General features: G+C 40.3%; 1 protein-coding gene across 5 annotated transcripts in view; it reads right to left on the bottom strand.

Moving 5' to 3' along the window:
• The window catches only part of pcdh19 (protocadherin 19), a 76,433-nt gene that overhangs the window by 16,754 nt on the left and 32,317 nt on the right, over positions 1-27,362 (bottom strand). For all 5 annotated transcript variants that reach the window (XM_051649728.1, XM_051649726.1, XM_051649725.1 and 2 more), the window contains 2 exons: positions 12,259-12,317; positions 4,641-4,813 (listed from right to left, as the gene is read on the bottom strand). In XM_051649728.1, coding sequence (XP_051505688.1) covers positions 4,641-4,813; positions 12,259-12,317 — 232 coding nt within the window. The remainder of the gene's footprint in view (positions 1-4,640; positions 4,814-12,258; positions 12,318-27,362) is intronic.

The raw sequence follows: 27,362 nt of genomic DNA on the forward strand, positions 1-27,362 counted from the left end.
ATGAAGCAACATAAAATAATGTAATGTAAAAGATGTCTGTCAGACTTAATTAAATTTACATACCCAGTGACACACAACCGCATTCTGCTCAGTAAATCTGACTGAATCCAGACGATCTAAGGTTATTTTCAACAGATTGTGATTTTGGTTCCATTCTGTTTAAACTAATTAGCCTACAATTTTTATGTAAATGCAATCTTCATCCTCATGTAAATTAAATTTCGGGATGATTAAATTTGTAATAGTTTGCAATGTCCCACTTTCGATAAATATTTTATAGTTTGTGGCCATTATCGCAGGTAAAACTCAATGTGGTAATCCAGAGAACTTTATTTGCTGAACAGAGCAGCAGCTCTGTATGCTGTCAGTCAAAGCTCAACGCAAGCTTGCTGTCCTTTAAAGCCACATGGCTACGCAGCTCGCAGATGCAATGTGAAATGGGCTTACCTGAGGGAGTAATGACTAGTCTTCGTATAAGTGATTAACAGTGTTTACTCAAGAAAAAAACTACTTGCTTGGCAAACGACAAGCTTTTCCGATCTGGGCAATTTGTAGCACAAGGAGAAACAATCCCTCCAACTGCTGCAGCTCAACGCAAGAGAGTGAAAACATGTACAGTATCTCTCAATGACGCAATTACTGTTAATATTGTATTCCGTGTTGTATAGAAGGGATAGTTTAACAAAATGGCTTTCATTTCTCCATAAAATAATTTAACCATCTAAACTGAAATGGTTAGATCACGTTGAACACTTTAAAAATAAGTTAGGCAAACCTGGAATAGCCAATGTCTGTCAGCTGGAATTATATACATTTTTATTTTATAGATCTGCTTTGGATGTTTTTTGGCTTTAGATATTGTTTTGACATTTGTTTTGTTGTCTTTATTATTCAAACATAGAGTGCAATCAAAACTTAGGATAATGAACATATTTTAGCCAAGTGTTACTTCACGTCAACAACATTATGGAATCTGAGAAATACTTTTTTTTTTTTCTGATTACTCGATTAATTGTCAGAATAATTGTCAGATTACTCAATTACAAAAATAATCAATAGTGACAGACCTACTTTAAATCATGAAAGGCTTGTAGCCTGGCAAGCAACAGTTTAAAGTAGCTTCTCCAACACTGATGTAGTGGGTTGAGAGTCAGAAAGAGACTGGGGTGGGATTTCAGAGGGGTGGGGGCGATGGAGACAAAAAGGGAAACTCTTTTATCAATTTCATCAAAATCAATTAGAAGCCAAAGTGTACTGATGGGACACTGGGAGGTGGAGAGAGTGTGAAATCCTAGGGCATAGGAGGAGATGCAGGCCTATGGGGACAGAGGAATTGATGAATAAAAGACTCCCAGGGCCGGGGACACTCTGAGTGGAACATGCTGGAACTCAGCAGCTGCAAATTGAGCTGCCAAAGATCCTCAGTCTCCTCTGGGGGTGTGGAAAAGAGAGAGAAGATGAAGAAGAGCTTAATGGTGACTGTCATTTTCTCTGGTGGGACTGAGACTGTACAAATAGTCTTTAACTAGAACTCTGACCTACAACACACAAAATCAACAGTCAATCTCTATGTAAAATTCAGAGATTCAGAGAGCCTTTGCATGCAAAAATGCTTTTGAAAGGATGTTAAAAGTAAATGTAAGTATTTTATAGCCCACTACTGTCAGCTGCCCATGTCCTCAACAGTCTCTTACCACTCAATTGATGTATAATTCAATGCAGGGTGACATAGGATTAGGTCAGCACTATTAACACTGTTACCTATTCATCACCTTTTCTCTACACTTAGATCTAAGCACTAAGCACATGTAATTTTGCCCTATTGAAATCATTACTATTGGCTCATGACCACTATAGCCCTGCTAGAGTAGCATTAGTGGTGTCTCCCACGCTTCACTGGCAACAACACACCATCTCTTAAAATTATGTTTCTGATGTGCATAGAGGCCTCTATAAATTGCTGTGTTTAAGAAAAGGAATGCACACTGCAGGAAGTAGACACAGATCCTGCTAATAGAAAAAAGAAAAAAAATGTGTGAAGAAAGCAACCCTTAAGAAGTGTATGTGTATTGTGTATTATGAGACAATAGTCCATGGAGAGCTTTTTTCCCTCACTGAAGCCTGTTCTCACACTCTGTCTCACAATGGAAAGAGCAGGGGAGACAAGTTAGGGAGGAGCCATTTTAAATCGGAGGTAACACTGTGTCCCTGGTGCGAACATTACCTTTTCAAAAGCTGCGTGAATCATAAACATTTACACTGCATGGAAGCCTGGGGAACAAGACAGAAGGGAGCTTACTATCCCTCTACTTCCCGGCTCTGTTTGATTCCAGGAAGAATGAGGGGAAAAAAACATAAAAACAAAAGCAAAAAAGGAAATAAAGGAGAGTTTTAATAAAAAAGAATCTCTGTTTGTGTCCTTTGGCAATTGCAGTTTATACTTGTTTCATTTTACTAGAACAGTTAAAGTTAGATCAGAGGTATTCCCACCACAACGGCTAGCCTATACGCCTCGGTGTCTTAAATGAGCATGTTTATATCTTAGCTGGGAATTCTTATGTTGGTTTCTTGTGAATCTGTTTGCTGAGATTGTCTAAATTTATTATAAAAACACTAAACTCTTACATAGCACATTGCTTTATATGCAACAAAGTGAGTTAAAAGAGCCTTTGAACACTTGAGTCTATATCATAACTTTCAAGTAATCTGTCCTCCAGATGTTTCTGAAACAATCTCTTCCTGGGTTTGAGAGATCTAATTGCGCTTTGTGCCAATTCGGACTGGTAGTCAGCAAGCCCTTCACACACTTTAGCGGCATAGTAAGACTATAATGCAGGGAGAATTCCATTTGCGGTGTCATTACATTTCTGCTTAAGTAAGAGCCTTCAGTCAATTCATTTCATAATTATCAACATTCATGCAGTTACAGATTCTGTTAAAGGAGAAAGAAAAAAATGGACTCAAATGAGACCAGTCTGTCCACTGCACTGATTTTTCATTGGGGGAAAAAAGGCCCTCGCCGTTGCCGAGGCTGCAGAATAATATGATAGAAGACATGTCTCAAAATTCCATTAGCATCTGATACTTGTCACCGTCTAATAGCTTTGCTTAAAACTGACGACAGCGGCATTGAATTGCTTGCTCATTTAGCTTATCTGTTATCATTTATTTTCAGTGTTTGTTTGCTCAAAAACAGATAAGAGCTTTACTAATGATAAAAGGGCTGACCTGGATAAGCTTTATTCAGTTGTAACTTGCTCTGTGTGCATTTTTCTAATTGTGTTCAATTATGAGAGTGCCAGGCTGGAGAGTCTGTCAGAGTGCATTTTTATAAGACCTATTTTTGCATTTCTCTTACCGAAAGATGTCTACAATTGCTTAGCTGTAGTCTTGAGACTCACCAAATCATAGTTAATTATTTGTTGACAGCAAGTTGGCGGTGGAAGAAATGCACAAAAATCTCCATCTTAGAAACCCTGAGGCTTATAATTCCTCTCAGCAGTTTCCATAGCACACTACAACACCCGCCAACGACACTCAAACAAATCTGCTGATGCATCTGACGCATTGCCATATAAAATGTAAATGGAAGTTGTTTCCCTCTTTGCAGTTGCCAGGTAGCCATACGTCTTGCGATTCGTCTGGAGAACAAACTGGTTAATTAGCCTGCTGAAATTCGCCATAGAGAACCTGATCTGTGCCAAATGAGATCTTAATTGGTTCACCTGCCAATTACACATAATTCAGGATCCTGCTTTGCAGAGGAACAAAACAATGAAGGAGAACAAGCTAAATTATCTTACGGCTGTTAACTCAGTACTTTCTCTTCCTTAGCTCTCTTAATAGGCTGTACTTCCCCAAGCGAGACACTCAGGTGGAGCAAATGTATGCTGTGAGTCGCAGTGCTGTGAGTCAGAAGTCCACAAGGATGTAGCTAAACTTGATTTGGTGTAAGTGTTGCAAACAATCCACAATGTCGTACATTCTTTAAACTTCCATCTGAGTGACTGTTCTGCTGATTTTAATTACCTCATCTCACTCAGAAATGCTCTTAATTCTGCTCTCTTCCTATTCAGCAAATGCCATGCTCTCATTATAATTCAGAAAATTGGTTGACTAATTTCTGTCCAACAAGAATAGAGTTCTCACTATTGACAGCTAGCTTCTGCTGGAGGTGTACCATTGTTCTAAATTACCAAGATCAAAGACTGATTGAGCATGATAACACAAAACAATCGGTATAATAAAATCATTGTAAGCCCTCCTTTGGTCTTGGCTTGTCTTTGATGCTCTGTAGTGCCGCCACTCATCATTCTATAACTTGGTATCATTGAGTGGCAGAACTTAAGAGCGAACATGACCTCCTGCTGACTCCTGCCAACAAATCGGATGTCTTTAATGGCAGTCAAGAATGAAACATCAACATTAATTCCCTGCTAAATGATCCGTGTGAATTATGCATGAGAAGACTTTGTGATATGTAGATTTCCACCTTCAACCTTTTGTAAGCCTAATTGCTGTCATTTAGGTTGGAATTTATATTGTGTTGCAGCTGACTGCAGGCATGGCTCAGTCCATAATGTTCATATCAAAGACAGGCCAGGGAAGAAAGGCTGGCTCTGCCTACAAAGCTGTCTTACCTTGGTCAGGTAACTGTGAGTTGTTTGGAGGTACAGTCATATTAAGTACGTCGTTGACAGCGGTGTCGGCATAGTGCCCTCTCTGAACATCATGTTCACTGTCAGTTTGATCACTCTCCTCATGCCCACTGTCCTTTAGACTGTTTCCTTCCATGTCCTTGAATGTTGACGTGCTTTAGCCAGAAAGGAGAAAAGATGAAAGAAGAGAAAGTGTTATTTAACTGTCAACTTTGATTTCATCATTCTTCTTCTCTCTTCACCCCATGCTACCTCTATTTATCCCATGTTTAGCTCCTAGCCGCCCAGATGCTGAAGCTGAAAATAATGTGCTTTTATCACATTCTGATGTAGCAGTGTAAAGGATCAGAGGTCATTGGTCTGCACTCTCTGCAGCTGTACAGAGTGCTTCTTTACTGCCAGGATTATAGCCCAAGACGTCAGTAGTCAATGTTTCTTGAGGTTCTACAGGCTGTTTCAGAAGAAAACTTATCTGTCTGATCTGCAAAGGAAATAATTTGAAGAGGCCACTTATCTTTAAGGAGGTCAATGTTTTGTTTGGAATGTTTTGGAATGTAATAAGAGCATACTTCTTACCGCATACTGTGCAGTTTATACTGAGACAGGTGCAGTATTTAGTATATTTTAAAATAGTATGTGAAACAACACATTGTGTAATGTTAAATGTTTTAATCAGTAGTATTTTACATTTTTGTCACATGAATGTTGAATTTTTAATTCAGTGTGTATATATATATATATATATATATCAGTACTGTGCAAAAGTTTTAGACACTTGTGAGAATGTCTTCAAAAATAATTATATAAATAGTTTTCATTTATCACTTAATGTCATACAAAGTCCAGTAAACATAAAAAAGCTAAATCAATATTTGGTGTGACCACCTTTGCCTTTAAAACATCACCAATTCTCCTAGGTAATAATAATTATAATTTTATTTATCACACATTATACATTTTGCACATATACAGTGAAATTCTTTTTTTCACATATCCCAGCTAAGCTGGGGTCAGAGTGCAGGGTCAGCCATGATACAGCACCTCTGGAGCAGATAGGGTCAAGGGCCTTGCTCAAGGGCCCAACAGTGGCATCTTGCCAAACTGTGGTAATCCAAGCATCTTCGCCACGAGAATTCACCACAGTTCTTCTATCTATTTAGGCTGTCTCAGTTGCTTCTGTCTCTTTATGTAATCTCAGACAGACTCCCTGTTCTATATTCTAATCATTTCTATTTGCAAAAGTAATATTTGGGAGTCTAACATTTATATTTCCTATTGACACACTAAAGCTGAAGACATAAATAACCATCTTAAGACAAATGCTTTTGTGAAACATCTTATGTGCCTAAGACTTTTGCAAAATACTAGCTAAACTTATATATATATATTAGACAGTATACTGTATATTTATTCCAGAGGTACTTAACTTTGTAAAGCCCAGGGGCCGCACAGGAGGATTCCTTTAGCCTCCAGGGCTGCACAGTTTTTTATTGTTTAATTTATTTTATTAAAATTATTTTGATATATGTTGATATATAGTTGGACATATACTGCAGCAAAATTCTCTGCACTAAAAATGTTTCCTATACTCTATTACTATACAGCAATTTAGCAATACTGAGGATTACCGTAAATCCTTTAGAAAATTAACTCCTTAAAATCCATGTACATTTAATAATTTTATATGATGACAACATCACGTGGGCCACAGAAAGATGGTTCCAGCCTGTGGGCCACCTGTTGTGTACCATGGATACATATAATTTTTTTTTTTTTTCAATTTTGGGGAGCAATATCTTGGCAGGAGATTTTAAAAATTGTGAACTTCCTGTTAATTTGTAACACTGGTAATGGAAGGCCATGTTGAGCACACTGAACATCTCATAGGAGGGCCACTTCAACATTCAAGTACTACAAGAAAGCACAATATTCTGAAAATGTACTTTTTTATTTCCATTACTAACATATTTTCGTCATATTTAAAAAAATGCAAACAGCAGTTTCTATACATTTTTATCTACATTAGTTTTTAACAGTTAGTGCAAATCTTTTTTTCCATTATTTTATCTTAAATAACTTATTGAAACCTTGCTCTGAACTAACAAATGCAATCCCTGAATATATTTGTACTCTATTATATATATTGCCAAACACCTGGCAGCGCTTCTGCTCACACAGCTGAGCCACATTTGCCCTGATGGAGGTCACAGTTGAAACCCGGAGTACAGATTCAAGATGGGCATCACTAAGCCTGGACCTGTACTTGCATTATTAAAGTTCATAGTCGAGAAAAGTTTCTCACAATCCAAAAGGGCACATTACCCGACTGAACACTTTGGACAGCTCTGGGAATGATGGAGGTAATTCTCTCAGAAATTGTCCAGTCATGTCTGCTTTTCCCTGAGTCTCTCTGAACTTAGTTTTTAGCTCACTATTGCACTTCAAGTCAATAAGTTCCATTTGCAACACACTTGGGACACTCTCCACATCAGCAGAGAAGGGGTCTGCAAACAGCTGGAAAGTGTCACGGTGTGCCTTGAAGTCAGCAATACGCTGATCAAATTCCTGCAGCAGGTTTTCAATAGCAGAGGCACATTCTGAATGCCACTGAATGCTGTGCCCTACTCCACAAGAGATCTGCATGCTGTGAAATTACTGAGGTTTTTTGCAGAAAGCTGAGTTTTACACAATCTCAGTTTTGTGGAGAAGGCTTTCACACTTTCATAAGCTGCTGTGATGAGCTGACCTGGGCCCTGGAACTTCAGGTTAAGAGTGTTCATCTCCTGTGTTATGACCACTAGGAATGCAAGGTCCATGACCCATTTTGGATCATCAAATTCAGGAACATCCATTCTGCCATATTCCATGAATCTCTTCAGGACATTTCCCCTGCTGAGCCAGCACACCTCATTAAAGTAAAATGCATCACTATATGTTGACTCAATTCCTTCTAAAAAGGCCCGGAAGTGCCGGTGCTGTAAACTTCTGGACCTGATGTAATTGATACATTTCAGGACAACAGACATGACATGTTCATATTTCAACTGCTGGATCTGCATTTTCCTCCTCTACTTTCTTTGTACCATTGCTACCAGTCCATTTTTTATTTTTTATTTTTTTGCCTGTCATGGAAGGGGCTCCATCAGTGGTAATGCCTACCAGTCTGTTCCATGGCAAACCAGTACACTCAATTGTGTCACACAGCTGCTGAAATATATCCTTGGCTGTGGTACGGCCATGCATTGGATGCAAACTCAGCAACTCTTCTGTCACTCACTTTGAATTGTTCATTAATACCCCTGATGAAAATGGCTAGCTGAGCATTGTTGGTTTTGTCTGTGCTTTTGTCACGCGCCACAGTGTATGCAGTGAAAACTCTACCTTTGTCGCGTAACTGATCATAAATATCACTCGATAACTCGCTAATCCACTCTGCCACTGTGTTTGCTGATAGAGAGATATTGTTGAACAAGCTCTTCTTTTCTGGACATAGAATATCAGCGACTTGCAACATGCAATCCTTCAGAAACTGTCATTTGGTGAATGGCTTTCCTACTTTGACGATTAACTCACCACATAACTTGCTTCAACTACAACATCAGCATCCTTCTTGGCTTTATGGAAAAGACTTTGCTGAGACATTAGCCCTCTCTGAAGCTGTGTGGCTCGTTTTTTTTCTCTCATCTCCCTGGTACTTCTCATACTGTTCTCCGTGTTTAGTCGAGTAATGATGCTTGAGATTATATTCTTTAGATTATAGACTTTTTCCTTGAATATCAGGCAGGTAGCTTTCCACTGAACTCCACCAAAATATACTGTAATGTCCATATTGAAACTGTCTGTGTTCATCATCCACTTTCCTTTTTGGTATGGAAAGAGACATCTTTGCTGTTTTCAGCCCAACAACAAATAAAGCCCTGAAACCTGCTCTCTTTTTATCAAAAACTACCTGGGTGAAAATGGCCTGCGTGCCGGCAGTTTGAGACCCCTGCCTTAAAGGAATATTCTGGGTTCAATACAAGTTAAGCTCAATTGACTGCATTTTTGGCATAATGTTGATTAAATTCTGGGTTACAGTGAGGAACTTACAATGGAAGTAAAAGGGGCCAATCCGTAAATGTTAAAATACTCACTGTTTCAAAAGTATAGCCACAAAACATAAACAATATGCATGTTAACATAATGTGATGTGTGATAAAATCTCTTTCTAACCTTTTCTGTGTAGTTATATCCAATATTGCCATGATTACATAACGCTGTAAACCCTAAAACCCTAACACGACTGTAAAACAAATGATTTGAACAACTTTACAGCTCAAATAATAAAGTTTTAATGGAAAACTGTATATTAGCGCTTTTATAAAATTATACTTCACATTTCTGCCTTTAAACCTTAAAAAAAGCATTTCCATTCACTTCCATTGTGGTAGCGTGGTTACTCACCTCAATCTGGGTGGCGGAGAACAAGTCTCAGCTGCCTCCGCCTCTGCGACAGTCAATCCGTGCATCTTATCATGCGGCTCGTTGTGCATGACACCACAGAGACTCCCAGCATGTGGAGGCTCGTGCTACTCTCCGCGATCAATGCGCAACTTACCACGTGCCCCATTGAGAGCGAGCACCACTAATCATGACCACGAGGAGGTTACCCCATGTGACTCTACCCTCCCTAGCAACCAGGCCAATTTGCTTGCTTAGGAGACCTGGCTGGAGTCACTCAGCACACCCTGGATTTGAACTCACGAATCCAGGGGTGGTAGTCAGCGTCAATACTCACTATTTTTTTATATTTAAGTTTTGCTTTTTTTGTAAAAACTAGGGCTGAACGATTTGAATAAAAAATGTACTTGCGATTATTTTGAAAAATATTGTGATTGCAATTTGAACTGCAATATGATAAACATAAAAAAAAAAAAAAAAAAAAACATTTGATTCCTTTTAACCAAAATGTAAAAAAAAAAAAAAATGTTTGCCCATGCTCTACTGCCGACAGTTTGTCCAGTTTGTGAAAGGATCAGCTCACTTTTCATCATTATATTTTAAAAACTCAGTCAACTTGAATATTATATTATTGTTATATAATAAGAAGAAAAATAAGAATAAGAATAAATTATAGAAATATTTTATTATTGTATAATAAAATAATAATAATAATCATCAATAGTAATTTATTTCTTAACTTGCTCATGGCATTGCTATTCAGTGCAGTTAAATCATCGAGCCTTTATTTTGATCAAATATTTTATTTTGGCGGAAATCTAAAGGAACTGAACTTTATGTTGCTTGTAGTTGAATTGGCAATAGCCTTTTAATGCAGTGAAATGTTCTCATCTCCTTTTCTCTCCACAAAAACCAGGGGTCATGGGGTTAGTTTAGATTTGTATAGTACATTTTAGTGGCCAAACATATGTGAAATTAAGCAAATGTGCAATTAAAGTAAATCTGGAGTGCTTTAAATATAATGCACATCTGTCACTCAGGGCAACAGTTAGATTTTTGTGTTTCGAGCACAGAACCAGAACACATTTGTAATACAATGACTCTGTTTACATGTATTTAAGAAAGCACTTTACACAGCGAGCAGAACATTCAGACAATTAATTTATTTAATTAAATCGCAGTCATTGCGTTTTATAATCACACAGGTTCATATCATGATTTTGATTTTGATTAAAAGTTCAGCCCTATAATCAGCATTATACCACAAATGCTGTCGATTGAGCTTAACTTGTTTGAACATGGAATATGCCTTTATATTGAAAGTTTGCCCAGTGGAACACATTCTGCCTTTTAAGCAACATCAAGGATCAGAGACGCATGTGTACATGAACACAAACTGACTTCCATAGACAAAAGCCTCTCTGTAGCCTTTTCTAAGGAAAAAGAGAGGGAGGAAGGGAGCGAGAGAGTGGGGGATTCTAGCAATGTCACTGCAGTGGTGGTAGTGCGGTCTCTGATTTTATCAGTCTAATTGCACCTGTCCCAGTCTGTGCACCCACAGGCTCCAGAGGGAATTTCTTTGTAGTGTTGCAGAGCCAAACAGCCGATGCTTGAATAGTCTTTGTTTATGTAAACACAGGAATTGTTTTTCTTTTCTTTCAGAAGATAAAATTGCTGTAATTGGTTTGCAAAATGCAGTACTGAGGTAGGCTGGAATGTTCTTTCACTCCAGGTAAGAGAGGCATTATGGTGCTTATGCACTTGTATAGCAGCTAGGCCCCTGGGCGGCTGAGGACCTTTATTAGGGATGTCTGCATGCCAATGCTCCATGTCAGTCAATAGCCTCCTTTAGGTGGGCCGAGGCATGCTGGCCAAGTCCTGTTAGTACAAAGGATCTATTGTCCTTTCTCTTTTCTTTCACAATGAGGAATACCTTTCCTTATCTCTGTGGCCTTACAAAGACCTCCTTTTGTGCACAAAGGAAGAATCTTCTGAAATTCCTGGATAAAAATTATTGTAGGTTTTGCTGTCTGTGTAACAACTACACACATGTAACTTAACCGCCCAAGCCTCCGCTCCGGGCTAAAGCTTTAATATTCTCTAACATGTAATGTGTATACACGTTTGCAAGGATTTGATGGAATTATTCATATTAGACGAGAAGCGAGAAATACTTGATGAGGATGTGCTTAATCACTTATGATACTGAATTATTAATACTTGATACTGGCCATTTATAAACATATTGGATATTAATGTCTTGCCTACCATATATGGCCTACTCTAAGGTGGTTTATGAGCAACCCACTTTTTTTATATATATTTTGTATCTATATTTTTAATAACAAGGAAGTCTCTGGTCAAAGACAATTTTAAAGAGTTCATATCATGAAGCATCGCATGTTCCTTTATATTTTAAGATAAAAGAGGTCATTATACTATTGTACTATACTGTAACTTCCAGAACTCAACTCTACCTCCCCAGTCCAAAAAGACCATCTGTTGAAACTTAGGTAACATTAACACGTGACTGCCTACATTTGCATGTCAATGATGCCTATTCTGCATTCAGAAACTTGTCACAGTGAGTTAAAGCAGGAGAAAGCAGGATAGATACTATTATTCTGAAACACTAACAATAAGAGTAAAATATGGGAATGTTTGTCAAACCTTGTTCTGTTCCTGGCTGATTCGTGATCATTTCAGTCTGATCTTAACAGTTCATGTGACATATTTTATATTGTTTTGTGAAACTGTCACAATGTAATGGAGGCTTTGCCAAGAGACTCATATTGAGAGATGCAGCAATTAAAAACTATATTGGACTCAATGTACATCACATCTGTACAACAGCTCATGTGTGGGTGCTGCTGCTCATTTCACATGAAAAAAAAAAATAAAAAAATAAACATTTACATAGAAGTCTTAAAGACCCAGCCATAAAGAGAGAGGGTGGACAACAAATTGAATTAACTATTTTGGTGCAAAAACTTTCCTAACCTTATAAGTGGGGGTGGAGGGGTGGCTTGAATAATACACACACACACACACACACACACACACACACACACACACACGCACACACACACATACATACATTATATAAGAATGCATTAAAATAAGAGAGATTAGTTAATTTGATTGCTTAATAAAGACATACCTTTTAATTAGATGTGCTCTGCTGTTTACATAACTGGAGTTGATGGAATAATTCTCTGTCTGGGGGAAAGAGACAGAAGGGAGAGAAAGAGAGAGCAAGAGAAAGAGAACAAAACATTTATTTAATTATGCAGCAACCAAAATAATGTCATCTGTAATTGCCTTTCAATATAAATGTTATTTTACACAAATACTCTAGTTAGCTGCCTGGGCATTCAAAGATAAACTCCCCCATTCTTTTTCTAAGCACATGTGGCCTGTTCTGCTGCAGTGAGTCTGCTCCTGTCGTCACTCCTCCAGCCTCCCCCCAAACCCATCCTCAGTCAGACCACGCTCTTCAAAATGTCATTAAGCCAGACAGGGGAATAGATGAGGGGTTGAGGGTTAGAAAAGAAAATTTCTTCTATTTGAGTTCTTCTTTTCCTCACACCATTTTTGTGGATGCTAATATAAGAATATCAAAGAAATAAATAAACGAAGAGAAGAAATTAAGAGTATGCCAGGGGATTTTTTATTTTTTTAACTTTGCAATTGCAGATAAAAAGGCCTCAATGATTTGCATATGATGACTCTGTCCCACACTGAGAAAAAGAGTTCAAAAGCTTCTGGAAGTCAACAGTTTTGGAATAAATCTAAGGAATATGGAGATGATAGCACCAAAAGATGACTAGTACTACACAATAGAGCTGTGTGATATACTGAATATTCACAATATGTTTGTGATGGTTTTGCTGGCTATATAAAATAAGCAATATCATGAATATTGCAGTGAATTTAATGGGCTTTTTATTTGACCATTACATTTCATGATACTAATTTGATCTCTCTTTTTCTCTCCAGTATGAGAGCATTAAGACAGATGTTTTAATAGAGTCTATATATAGCAAAAATTAGAGTCAGTAAATCTGATTTATTTCCATTTCAATTAATGTACTTAAAACTGATTCAATAATTTACTGAACTCGTAAATTTACTGGTAATCAAGTAAAAAATATAAGTACGAAAATACTTACTTTGTTAATACTTAAATATTTAATCAAACATTATTAATCTAATTGGGTACGACTGTTTGTCAAATGATGGTTCCTCTGATTAAAAGCAAATACATAAATATCAAGATATACACTCACTGAGCACTTTATTAGGAACATTATGGTCCTAATAAAGTGCCCAATGTCTTCTGCTGTTGTAGCCCATCCGCCACAAGGTTTGATGTGTTGTGCATTCTGAGATGCTATTCTTTCCACTACAATTGTATAGAGTGGTTATCTGAGTTACCGTAGCCTTTCTGTCAGCTCAAACCAGTCTGGCCATTCTCCATTGACCTCTCTCATCAACAAGGCGTTTCTGTCCACAGAACTGATGCTCACTGGATGATTTAAAAAAAAACAAATATTATCACCATTCTGAGTAAAGAGACTGTTGTGCATTAAAATCCCAGGGGATTAGCAGTTACAGCAATACTCAAACCAGCCCATCAGGCACCAACTATCATGCCACAGTCTAAATCACTGAGATCATATTTTTCCCCCCATTCTGATGGTTGATGTGAACACTAACTGAAGCTCTAGACCCATATATGCACTATTTTATGAATTGCACTGCAGCCACATGATTGGCTGATTAGATAATCGCATGAATAAGTAGGTGTACAGGTGTTCTTAATAAAGTGCTCAGTGAGTAAATACTGAATGTTGCCCAAGGGCTGAAAATTATTGAGCACTTTTTTAGCTATATCGCCCAGTATTAGTAAGCAATAAAAAAAACTGAAATATCGAAGGTGGACACCAGAACCAAGTGAAACAATTGGCAGATATTCAGTAGTAACCAGTCTTCAATAATTCACTTACACAAGTGAAAAATTTTTAAATTTTGGTGAAAGATGGTAGGTGCTACCCTTTCAATTAGTATGTTGATATAATGCAGGTATTTACCATGAGGAGTGTGGAAGTGGGGGTGTGGTTGAGCATTCGTCTGGAGAGAGAGAGAGAGCGGTAAGGGTTCACACCTGAGCGCTCTCTTGATGATTAACAGCTGTGTCTCGTTGCAGAAATGCTGGGGAGAGTTATAAAGAGGGAGAGAACACTAGAGGTGTGGAGTCCGACCTGAGTGTGTGTGTCATGCTGAAAAGCCAAACTTGTGTGTTTAGACTGAAAAGTTACATTAATAAAAGATTTACGTAGATTGTTCACCCGGTCCCAGCTTCCTTCTTTCCACCCAACAACAAAATTTGTTACACTGGTGCCGAAACCCAGGATTTTTGGAGGAAGTGCATGCTGATATGTCCTCGCCGTTGGCTGGAGTCATCCAATCCCTCGCCAATATGCAGTATACCCAACATCAAGCCCTGCCTGAGCTTCGTAAAGGTCAGGATTGTTGCTTCCACGTGATTCTCCAGACTCAAGCAGAGGACCGGCAGGCAATCCGGAGCTTACTATGCCAGGAGAAAGCCCCGACCGTGACCCCAGACACAGCCGCCACTGTGCCTCTGGTCGCCCTCATGAAAATGGGGGCAGAAGATGAACCGGCCTTCCTGGACATGTTTGAAAAAACTGCCGAGATCTGGAAGTTGCCGCGTGCCCAGTGGGCAGGAGGAGGGCATGGCTAGAGCACATGATAGAGCACGGCCGGCGCTGAATCAGAGTGAGATAAGGGGCAGCCAGAGACACCGGTTCAAGAGCGTGGCCACATTGCATGTGTGTCTGTGTCCTTATGTTTTATGTTGTTTTAAGTTAATTTATATAATTAAAGTTTATGTTTACTGTTCAGGCGGTTCCCGCCGCCTCCTTACCCATCCTTACCTGTTACAGTGGTGCCAAAACCCAGGAGGGAGGAGGTACGTGCTGTCGTAAAGTACTCACCACTGCCATCCGCCAGGGGAGCAGCCACTGCCGTCTGCCTGGGGACGGTGGGTTTGCTGCTGGACACCGAGAGCTGGAGGAACCACGGCCGTCTGCCAAAAAGGGGAGGAGCAGTTCCGTCCGCCCGGGGCCGGAGGACTCTCTGCTGTCTGCTGGTGGAGGAGCTAGCTGGCATCCACCAGAGGGCGGAGGAGCGGTTGAGGACCAGGTGACAGCGTGTCCGGGAGCCGGCGAGCAAGTTCTCCACTCTCTCTCTCTGTGTGTCTCCGCTCACCCTTGCCCTCTCCCCACGCCTCCTCTCGTCTCTCCCCCAGATTCACAGGAGGCGGGGTGGACCACCGGCTGACAGAACGGCCAGAAGGGCAGTGTCTACCCCCCAGGGGGGGTTATTCAAAACTGTGACGCCCGGCCTGAATCGGGCGGGGAGGAGTATGATGAGGAGGAGGGCGTGGCTGGGCCATGATGGAGCATGGCCGTCTGCCTGCGGATGGTGGGTTCGCTGCCAGCCACTGAGAGCTGGAGGAACCACGGGCTTCTGCCGAAAAGGGGAGGAGCAGTTCCGTCCACCAGGGGATGGAGGACTCACTGCCGTCCGCCGGGGAAGGAGCTTCCCGCCTCCTCCTTGCCCATCCTTACCTGTTACAGTTTGGATCAAAATGAGTCATTGAGCACAAATAGGTGGGTGAAGGTAAAGTGTGTGCATGGGGATGTTCATGATAATCCTTTGGTTACCCTCATCATTAAATTCCAGGGTAAAATGCATAGATTCGAGGTGGCGGTTAGTCCACGCCTCACCCATCCACTAATCTTGGGTACGAATTGGCTGGCATTTACTTTTTTATTGAGGGGAATTTGTGTGGATGGGTCCTGTAACAAAGTGTCTCGGTGTGTGGTTTGCGATTCACTGGCTGGGGAGGCAGAACCATGGCCATATAAGTCAGCTCCGTGTCAGGATGACGTAAGGGAGAGGGAAGTGCCGGCTTCCCCAGCCCTTAAAGAATTCCCTGCAGGGGATTTCCCTCTTGAGAAGATGTGAGACGAGACCCTTAGGCACGTCTTTGATCAGGTGAAAGTGACTGATGGTCAATACCTCCAGCCAGACATTGCACTTGCATATCCGTATTTTGCATATCATTAAGGATTGGTTGTATCAAGTAATACAACCCAGCTGTTAGTGCCAAAGAGCTGTCGAGAAATGTTATTCCAGGTGGCTCATTATAATCCAATGGCGGGACACTTAGGACAGGGAAAAACACTAAACCGTATAATGGCCCATTTCAATTTCAATTCACGGGGATGTGTACAGGTGGTGTGCGGCATGCCGTGAATGTCAGCTGGTGAATCAACTAACCACCCCAAAAGCACCATTGTGCCTTCTACCGCTAATCAAAGTCCCTTTTGAAAGAACTGGCATGGACCTCCTCGGGCCATTAGAACAGATAGCATGCGAGTGGAGATTCTGAAAGAAATTCTCACTGATCAAGGCACTACATTTGTCACATACACTGTGAACTGTACGAATTATTGGGTATTAAATCGATTCGCACCAGTGTTTATCACCCGCAAACAGATGGGTTGGTGGAATGATTTAATAAAACCCTGAAAAATATGATTCGTACGTTCGTGCACGAGGAGGCTAGGAATTGGGATAAGTGGCTCGAACCTCTGTTATTCGCAGTTCAAGAGGTCCTCCAAGCCTCCACAGGGCTTTCCCCATTTGAGCTGCTGTATGGGCATCAGCCGCGCGGCATGCTCAACGTCATGAGGGAAGCTTGGGAGGAGGGACCTTCAAACAGTAAAAATGAAATTCAGTACGTTCTTGATCTTAGAGCAAAAGTCCACACTTTGGGTCAACTAACACAGGAGAATTTTCTCCAAGCTCAAGAACGTCAAAGCCGACTGTATGACAGGTTCACTCGGCTATGGGAATTTGCACCAGGAGACAAAGTGCTTGTATTACTCCTAACATCGAGCTCCAAATTACTAGCCAATTGACAAGCACCATTTGAGGTCACACGACAAGTGGGAGATCTCGATTATGAGGTCAAACGAACAGATAGAGGTGACACACGTCAAATATACCATCTCAACCTCCTGAAATTATGGAGGGAGGCGGTCCCTGTGAAGTTGGCAATGGTGGTTCCGGAGAGGGTGGAGCTTGGGCCAGAGGTGAACTTAAAAGCCAATCATGTCACCTGTCACTTGTGGGGACCACCTCTCACTGTCTCAAGTCACAGAGGTTGCCAAGTTGCAAAAAGAATTTGCAGACGTGTTCTCGTATCTGCTTGGTCATACAAACTTCATACAGCACCACGTTGCGACTACGCCCGGGGTAGTGGTATGCAGTCATCCCTACTGATTTCCCAAGCATAAGAAAAAAGTAGTTTGGGATTAATTAGATGCATTGAAATGTGAGTAATAGAAGAATCCCACAGTGATAATTGTCCAGCCCGGTCATTCTAGTCCCTAAGAACGATGGGTCAGTACAGTTCTGTGAGGATTATAGGAAAGTCAATGTGGTGTCTAAATTTGATGCATACCCAATGCCTCATATCGATGAGTTGAATTGGTTAGGCACAGCTCGCTTTTACCCGACACTGGATTTGACAAAGGGTTATTGGAAGATCCCCTTAATGGCGATGTCCCGTGAAAAAACTGCCTTCTCCACACCATTTGGCTTACACAAATTCGTGACACTTCCATTCGGTTTGTTCAGGGCACGGCTATGTTTCAGCACTTTATGGACCGAGTCCTCAGACCACACTTTGCTTACGCCTATCTGGATGACATCATTATATACAATAACGATTGGCAGTGGCACATGCAGCATCTGAGGGCTGTTCTGAGGTTGCTGCGATGAGCGGGACTCACAGCAAACCCCAAGAAGTGCGCAATTGGATGGGTGGAGGAATGGTATCTGGGGTTCCACTTTGGTCACGGGCAGGTGTGTCCCCAAATTGATAAGACCGCAGCGATTGCGACCTGTCCAAGACCCAAGACCAAAAAGGGGGTGAGATAGTTGCTGGGGCAGGCTGGCAACTATATAAGGTTTGTGCCTAATTATTCAGACACACCAGCCCACAGACTGATCTCACTAGAAAGGGAGCTCCAGACCCGGTCCAGTGGACGAAACAGTGTTAACAGGTGTTTACACAGGTGAAAGCTGCACTTTGCTGCAGGCCGCTTTTACATGCACTTAATTTCTCTTTCCCATTTGATATACAGATGGACACTTTAGACAGGGGACTGGGGGCGGTGCTCTCACAGGTGGTGGAGGAGGAGAAGCGGCCAGTGCTGTACATTAGTCACAAGCTATTGCTGAGAGAGACTAAGTACAGCACCATTGAGAAAGAATGTCTGGCCATCAAATGGGCCGTTCTCACCCTCAGATACTATCTGTTGGGGCGGCCTTCATCCTCTGTTCTGACCACACACCACTCCAATGGCTCCACCGCATGAAGGATGCTAACGCGCGGATCACCCGTTGGTATCTAGCTTTACAGCCTTTTGGGGGGGGGGAGGGGGTTCACACCTGAACACACTCCTGATGATTAACAGCTGTGTCTTGTTGCAGAAATGCTGGGGAGAGCTATAAAGAGGGAGAGAACACCAGAGGGGAGTCCGACCTCATTAGTAAAATATTTATGTAGATTGTTCACCCAGTCTCAGCTTCCTCCTTTCCACCCAACAACGAACCTTGTTACAGGGAGAAACCTGCCTTCTCTCTTGGCTCTAACTTCTCTGATTTGAAACCAAGATAGAAAAAGAAGTCAATGGTTTCCTTCCAGGGCTATGTGTAGACATCAGCCCCTCATCCAGATGATAAGGAGGTTAATGCAGACAGTGGAACAAAACCGATGATTATGCCACCAGCCAGGGACATCCAGACTTGCTTCCCGGAGACAGATATGAGCTGTCATAATCATAGAGATGGACTAACAGCATCCAGATCTATGATCCAAAACACATGCACATATCCTTCATCCTTCACTGTATTTAAACAGTGGATAGAAGATGTGCATGCATGCCACCAATTGCGTAACCACACCAACTTGACGTTGATGTTGGCTGAATTCATTTTTGAATTGGTTTATTGGCTCCTTTAAACCATTAGAGCATTCCCTGCCATCCAAATGTTAATCTAAAGAAAAAAGCAGAGTGGTCTCTCAAAAACGTCTCCACAGTCTCCCTAATCAGGACGTATAGATAGTCATGCCTCATTTCTGCCCACCTCATTGCTGTCCACCACAGGCCAGTCAGAAATTCAAATACTATGTCACCAGCTGCTGTGTACTGTCTCACCTCCATGCTCACCAATTACCTCCATGCATGATATTTTTTTAATTACAAGTGATAGCTGACCAGGCGTCTAATTGAGATTTTTGGGTGGTGTGTCAGGATGTGTATGTTCTTGTGCTTGAGTGGATGTTTGGTGTATCTAATTAAACCTTAAGTCATCGGTAATCAAGGAGATAATTTGTAAAAAGCCATTTTAATTAACATAATATTAGCAGACCTCAATTTGGAACATACTCTTGTTTGTTCTCGTTGTAACTCGCGAGGTAGTTATTTGCTTCTTAGTTCCTGTCCGGCTTGACTCCATTAAAATCAAAGTAATGGACATGGGCAATGCAATTATTTCAGTACTCTAACAGGGCAAGTGTATAAAAATATACCTATGTATGCAGAGAACTGCATTTTTTTTATACCACCTGTGCTCTACTTTATTCCCTCTGAGAACTCATTATAGGGCCTTTCCATCAACCATACTAAGACTAAAGAACAGCTATGGACTGAGCAACAAGGAGAAAAATAAAAAGACAGCATACAAATTAGGTATGCACCAATACCATCTTTATCTCCCCATCCAATTCCGATACCTGAACTCTTGGTATCAGCCAATACCGATCCGATACCAGTGTTGTATTTTCCTTAATCAGTTAGAATATCTATACTTCACTGTGTGAAAGTGATTGGGATTGCTCTTTTATGTGTAAAGAAACACAAATCGTTATTATTTCTTTATAACATACAAAAAACAAATAGATAAAAATGTGTGGCCTATTAAGAAAAACTTTGTAAACTAGTCTACTTGATAATTCAGCAGCAAAATTAACAGTAATTCCAGTGAAAGTATTCCGTAGAAATTCCACGAATCATGGACTACTTTAATGTTACTTCCATGGTTCTTTTATGTCATTTTTTGAACTTGACAGTAACGACCATGAATAACACACAGTATTGTATTTGGATTAGGCTTGTTGGACTGATACCTGATCCAGGTATCGGATTGGTGCATCCCAAATACAAATTTCCTCTGGGTGTGGCTGGCCCAAAATTGGTTTTGAATGGTGGATCTGCATTAGACTGAGCTCTGCCAGGATAATGAGTTTCAAGGCCATTTTACCCACACATATGAACCTCTACGATCCCTCTCCTTGGCTATGACTCATAAAACAAACAAGAGCCGTGTTGAAATGCAGTTACACATCGCAGATCGCTGACCCTTTTACAAGAAGAGTTGCCATCAATGATACAGGCTCAGTCAGATCTCAGCAGATTTCCTTCTGTTGACATTTTGATCTCCCTGCTTATCAGAGTGGACTAATTGGAGTAATAGCTTCAGTTATGCAAATGTGGCGCCTATTCCACAGAGACATCTCACGGCTGGAGATTGCGAAATGTGGTTCAGCACACTCAGCATATTTGAGCAGATATCAACATAACATACATAAAATAACTTAAATGTCATTATTCAACAAGAAATTTATCTATTGATGTGTGCCAATTATTCACTAATGGATCGTGATAATTAGCGTGCCTCACCAAAAAAAAAAGAAAAAAAGAAAAAAAAAAAGAGGATATCAATTCTATTGTGCAATGCTCTTTTTGTGTTTTCATTAATTCAGGTTGATGGCCATAGGGCATTTAAGAGGCGCCCTTGGCCCTTAAAGGTCTTTATGCCAGATAGCATCCATGCATTAGCGGTAATCTTCCTGTAAAGTAATGTACTGTATGCCTACACTGCTGTCCGCCATCAAAGTGTAAGGGCTATCAATATTTCTTTCCCAGAGGTTGGGTTTCATGCTCGGAGATGAGGGCTGCTTAAAACTACAGTTTGGCTGCCACAAATGGCTACTTAATCAGGTTCTACAATGTGTTGTTATGATCCAAGTGGCCCCAGTTAGGCGGCCAGAGTCACCCTATCCCTGTAATTATTGTTGTGTTTCTTCCCACATACTCTTTCCCAAGTATTGGAAAGAGGGCAGTAAAAGTGAGAACTTCTTCACTCAGACAGATGACACCTTAGCAAAGCACCCTAGTCGAGTTCTCTAACCTCATTTTGTTTCTATCTCTTCTTTTCTCTCTAACCTGTCACCCTAACTTCTAGAATTCCCCTATCAAACTCCACCAACTTCAGCCACCGGAGAGGAAAAGCAATCTCCTCGCTTAGTTGCCGCTGTGAGATTTGATTTGCCTTCTTCCCAGCGTGACAATTGGTTCCGTAGTCCGGATGCGAGAGTGTTCATTGTACAGGGGCAGATGCACAGAGCAAGGCGAACAGCAGTTTTTCAAGTGCCAAAGGCCTAGAATAAAAAAAAAAAGAAAAAAAATGTCCTCTGATTCCTTAGCTCATGCCGAGTCGAATGCACACAATGGTTTCAATTACTGTCTGACTAGATTTTCCGCCATTTTGAATTTTCCAAAAAACATACTTTTTCAAACTCCTCAAGACCGTATGTCCAATTTTCACTTAATTTTGCACATATCATCTAGGGACACTGAGGACAGAAATGTATTAAAAGCTTTTTGATAGACCAAACTGTTCTTGAATAATGCTTCAACAAATTTGACAGCGAGCATGCCAAAATGGACGTGAGGCTGAATCTTCACCACGCTTAGGCGTATTGATACCAAACTTGGTATTTGTCATACCCATCATGACTTGAGGGTACCTTCATAGTTTCGGCACAGCACCACCAAGTGGTCAGGAGATATAAAAAATGGACATTTTTGCTTATAACTTCTAAACAGTTTGACATAAAATCATGAGACTCTAAAGATTCCTTGGGGCATTCCGAGTTGAACGATACCAAATTTTCTTATGTCAGCCATTTGGGGCATCAGCCATTTTGAATTTTGTCGTAAAATGCTGTATTTTACAAATGCTTTTGCATATGGTTATGAAACTTGGTGTGCATCATCAAGACTATGCCTTAAGAGTACCTATATAGTTTGGTTCCAGTGCCACCTTGTGGCCAAAAATTATAATGACAGGATTAAAAATGCATGTAACATTTGATGAATTTGACCTATTGTCCTGTGACTGCTCTTTGAAGATTCCATGGGTCATGCTGAGTACCGTGATAGCAAATTTGCCATGGTCAGCCATACTTTTTAATTGAATTGAAAACTTAATTTTTCTAACTCCTCCTAGGCCGTAAGTCCAATTTGCATGAAATTTGTTGTGTATTATCTAGGGACTCTCTCGACAAAAAAAGCTGTCAAATGCTTTTCAATAGACAAAACGGTTCTCAAATAGTGCACCAACGTATTTGATGGCAAGTCGCCAAAGAGCATCTGAGGATGTATCTATGCAACACTTTGCCGCATGAAACTTCGTGTGTGTCATAATGACCACACCTTGACCTCACCATGTACAGCTGGTGACTGATCCACCTATTGGTCAAAATGTTATAATTCGCTGTATTTTCATTTTAGCAATTCTACCTGTGTTTTTTATGCTGCTTTTTTGAAAGTCATAATCAGTGATGTCCATTGACACTTCGGTTCATGCCATATGTTGGTGGGCTTGGTCCCATAATTGCTGCATGCAGCTATATATTTTTATTTTTTTAGATAAATGAGGTGCAAGTCAAATATTTTTTTTTTTTGTGTGTATATTTACATTATGCCACAAATGCTGTCGACTGTGCTTAAATTGTATTGAACCTGGAATTTTCTATTAAGCATTAAATTAACCCCCCCAAAAAAAAAAAAAAAAAAAGTTAGAACATATGAAAGACCTCCATTTAAATTAAACCATTACATTTACTCATTTAATAGCAGTTTGGTGCTTGCTTATTGGAAAGCCTTTTCTTCAGTCATCTTAAGGTTTATTTACACAGTCCCCAGAGTGCTTTAAGAAAATCAGTACTCATAATTCGTCCCATTGTTTATTTACCTCTTTCCACAAGGAGCTTACCAAGTGGAGGTTATCAAGGGAAAGGCAGGTAATGCATTGCTGGCTTCTTGTTAAAAAAAAAAATACAAATAAATGAAAAACTGAAAAAGCCAGGCAGGCTTTGTTGAGCAGGGTTTAGTGATAGGAGTGGAAATGAGCCTGTAGCAAGGGTGGCATTTTCCATGGAGGCTTATGAGACTTCTATATGTCTACAAATGTAGTGCTGCAGTGAGGCTGCAGAGGAACTGTGTGTGTGTGTGTGTGTGTGTATGGGGGGGGGGGGGGGTGTTGTTGGGTGGTTTACGAGGAAATTTATTTAGGTTACAAACTGGTAATAACATGGGTATTATGCTATAAATGTGGTTTATGAGGACATTTCTAGTGTCCCCATAATTCAAATCGCTTAAAAAAACATACTAAACTATTTTTTTTTGAAAATGTAAAAATGCAGAAAGTTTTTTGTGAGGGTTAGGTTTAGGGGTAGGGTTAGGGGATATAATCTATAGTTCGTACAGTATAAAAATCATTATGTCTATGGAGAGTCCTCATAAGGATAGCCGCACCAACGTGTGTGTGTGTGTGTGTGTGTGTTTTGTGCTGTTTGACTGTGTAAATAGATCTGGGGAGTCTCACACTGAAAGCCAATCTCAACATGGAGTTGCTCTTCCTAGACATCAATGCCTGCCTCATTTATTTCCTCACACTCCCTCTTTTCATTGTTGAACATGCAGCCTTTCTTTTCTCTAAAGCCCAAAGTATGCTTCAGTTTTGACACGAACGTGTAGTTGAATGCTCCACCTTTTAAAGTATACTTCATTTGACTGTGCGCTATAACTGCTAAGAGATGCTGGACTATTTCTCTTCAGGAGTTTAGACCCATAGAAATGTCTTTATATTCCTTCAGACTCAAGTTATATAAATGCAGGTATCTCCTGACCTCCTTACACTTGTGTTCTTGACATGCACATCCACTGTTGTTGTTTCCACCTTTGTCTCATGTTGTTTAGCAGCAATTACATCTTCTTCTAGCACTTCTTCGTGACAGCAAAGGCTCAAATGTGAGTGTTGCCACCTTTTGGACCCACTTATTAGTGCAGATAATTACACGTGCATGTGCATACTGCGCATTAAGAATACAAAAAATATTAAGAATAGGACTGGATTGATCCTTTCTTCACCAGCTCAGAGAAACACAGCACAGCGGGTGGAAATGCACCTGAGCCAGTGTTAGGTTGCCAACCCCTGATTATAGAATTTCCCATAGATCCTCTGCCATCTGCTAGATTATAGATTTCCCCTTCTCTTGCAGACCGTATGAACCCTAGGGGAAGCTTTACAGCATAAAGGAGGCGAAGTAGTGCCTCAGGCTCGCCCTTCTATCCCTACATCTTCAGCAGGAGCCATGATGAATATGAGGACTTGTTGATGTTTAATAGTGGTCGACTACCTACAAACACAAATTATAAAGAATCAATTGCAATGGGAGCCCATGTGACAAATAAGCTGCCATATCCTTGTGATCATTCCACTTCATCACATGTCAATTGACACTCAACTCAACTTGCTCCATTGAAAATCCATCTTATTATGAAAGGGAGCTGTTTCCGAGGGTAAATGCTTTAATAGCTTTTGCGACTTTAAACTGTCTACAACACACCCTGTCAGTCCAAAGTGATGTAATCTGTATTATCAAAAAACAACTGGACAAAAACATATATTTTAAAAGGCAGTCTCAGTGGCTACATGCATTTGCTCGGCTTCCCATTATTTTACTAGCTATAGAAAGACTCCATGGGGTTCGAAATGGTGTGTTACAAATGATTAAACACAATACCCTTTCCTACCTCATTAGTTCAGTGTTTCTTTCACTGCGGACAATAGCTGATATATTTCCTTTAAGTAAAACAATCGCAAAGCACTACTTAAAGGATAATCCACGGTTAGGTTAACGATTTTAAATGCACTTCGCAGAGGGTGGTTCTTTGCCTCCACATCGTGCATTTAAAATCATTAAACGCACATCTAGCCGTAGATTATCCCGCTTATACCATGGTCACTTGCCAGAATTTATTAGTTAAAGCTGTGATATGTATTATTTGCAGTGCAAATTTTTACTGGAAGAATAAAAAATAAAGGTTAATTTTGTCTAAGGGCCGTTAGATCTGCAGCTCTGCCTGTTCTAAATCAGACACAGAGAAAAAGTAGTGTGACCACGCACTTGGTCAAAACTGTAAATTTAAAAGCACAATACAGAAATAATAATATCCACAGAATGTAGAGGGATTGGCACTCCAGAGAAAATGTATTATTTCATTTTTGTTCATTCTCCTTTTCACATTAATGTGGAAAAACCGATGTTACAAATGTGGAAGTGAAAGTAAAAGTAGCACTTACTGTATAATAAGGGGCAAACCATTCACAAAACTCTGGAACCTGCAGATTTTGATCTTTGATACATCGGTATGCTATCCATCAAGGCTGCACGATTGACTGAATTAAAGAAATCGCAATTTGTCCCTGCAAGGTAGCGCTTGACTCTGTTGGTCCACCTGCGTTTTGTAAACAACAGTGCTTGTCCTTCAGCGTTTAAGTCAGAGATGTGTGAGCACGGGGGGCCTCAAGTGGCTAAAGGTGGCACTTCAGCACAGCAACACAACACATCACAGTTTAAATCATCTTGCATCACCTTGCTGGACAGCGTAAAGATGCATTTAATAGGTCCTGATTTCAATCTCTCATACTCCGTGCAAAACAAGCTGAATTCCATTATATTATGCTGATGAAAGTGGTTAGGAAATATTTTTAATTGCTATAGTTCAATCTGCTTGATCTGTAATGTTATGTTACTATAGTTACAAACAGCGCATTAATATCGAACGGTGATTAAAACTGACCAGAACTACCTGTGCTTTCAACGGTTTGAACTGCATGCATTCCAGCCAATGAGAACTGAGTATGAGAACAGACCATGGTGTAATAAACAACTAAAGAAGCAGGAATGGGTATTTCCCCAATTAACAGCTGCATCATAAACAGAGAGCAGGGAGCAAGACAGGGAAAGCCTTTGTGTTTGGTCCTGTAATAGACTCAGTCTACATCTGCTAAGGACTATAGGTGCCATTCACCTGTAGTCAGTTTATATGTGATTAATTATGCATACATTAATAGCAACTGTGTTAATAATTCACAAGGTCTTCATATGTCAAAGCTCTTTGCCTTTTAGCATGATGATTTAAATAACCCATTCTATCATGCATACAGTATGTGCATTCCAGCAAGGAAGGCTGTTCTGGCATGTTGTTTGCTAACATATGGCAGTATTATTATTGTGATACTCCTCTCTTATCTACTGTATATATAACTGTGTGCATGTCGTTTTGTACTTTGATATTTTGTTTCTACAAGAAGACTTAGTGTTTGCTTTTGGCCTTTGTGGTGTTCGGGAATTGATCAGATACTCTGTCCACTATAAATAGCTGTTTTAACTGTACAATATCCATATTGTACAGCAAGTCTATGTGTGTGTGCTTTAGACTCACAATCTGCTTGGATGTTTTACAGGAAGCAGACTGGTCAGTAATATAATAGACAATAAGGTGTGTGTGTTTGTAGTGGTGGTGATGGTGATGGTGATGGTAATAGGTGAGGGGTGCTTGGCTATCACATTAATTTTTCTTTTTCAAGGCAGACTTCAGCCCTAGAATCTAATGAAACTCAAATGGTGGTGACTTCTATAAGTCAATACCATGGGATTTTATCCTAATTGAATGCCTTGGCTAAAAGGCATTCACACCCCACATTCAAAAGTCTCCCCATGTCCACCTGGCGTCACCTGGGATGGAAAAAGAGACACCTGGACACAATGGTCTTGGCACATACAAACCCATGCTGATTCGCTAGCCTTCAGATAAAGAGATGTGGCATCCACAGGCTGTTAGTTACTGCCTCTGTTTTCCCACTAAATAAGTTGTTTTGAGTGCTTTTCCTTCAGTTATGGTTCTTAAAGGTATACGCTGGGTTCAATACAAGTGAAGCTAAATCGAAAACATTTGTGGCATA

The sequence above is a fragment of the Myxocyprinus asiaticus genome, chromosome 22, assembly GCF_019703515.2.
Source record: "Myxocyprinus asiaticus isolate MX2 ecotype Aquarium Trade chromosome 22, UBuf_Myxa_2, whole genome shotgun sequence".
In the NCBI taxonomy this organism is placed as follows: domain Eukaryota; kingdom Metazoa; phylum Chordata; class Actinopteri; order Cypriniformes; family Catostomidae; genus Myxocyprinus; species Myxocyprinus asiaticus.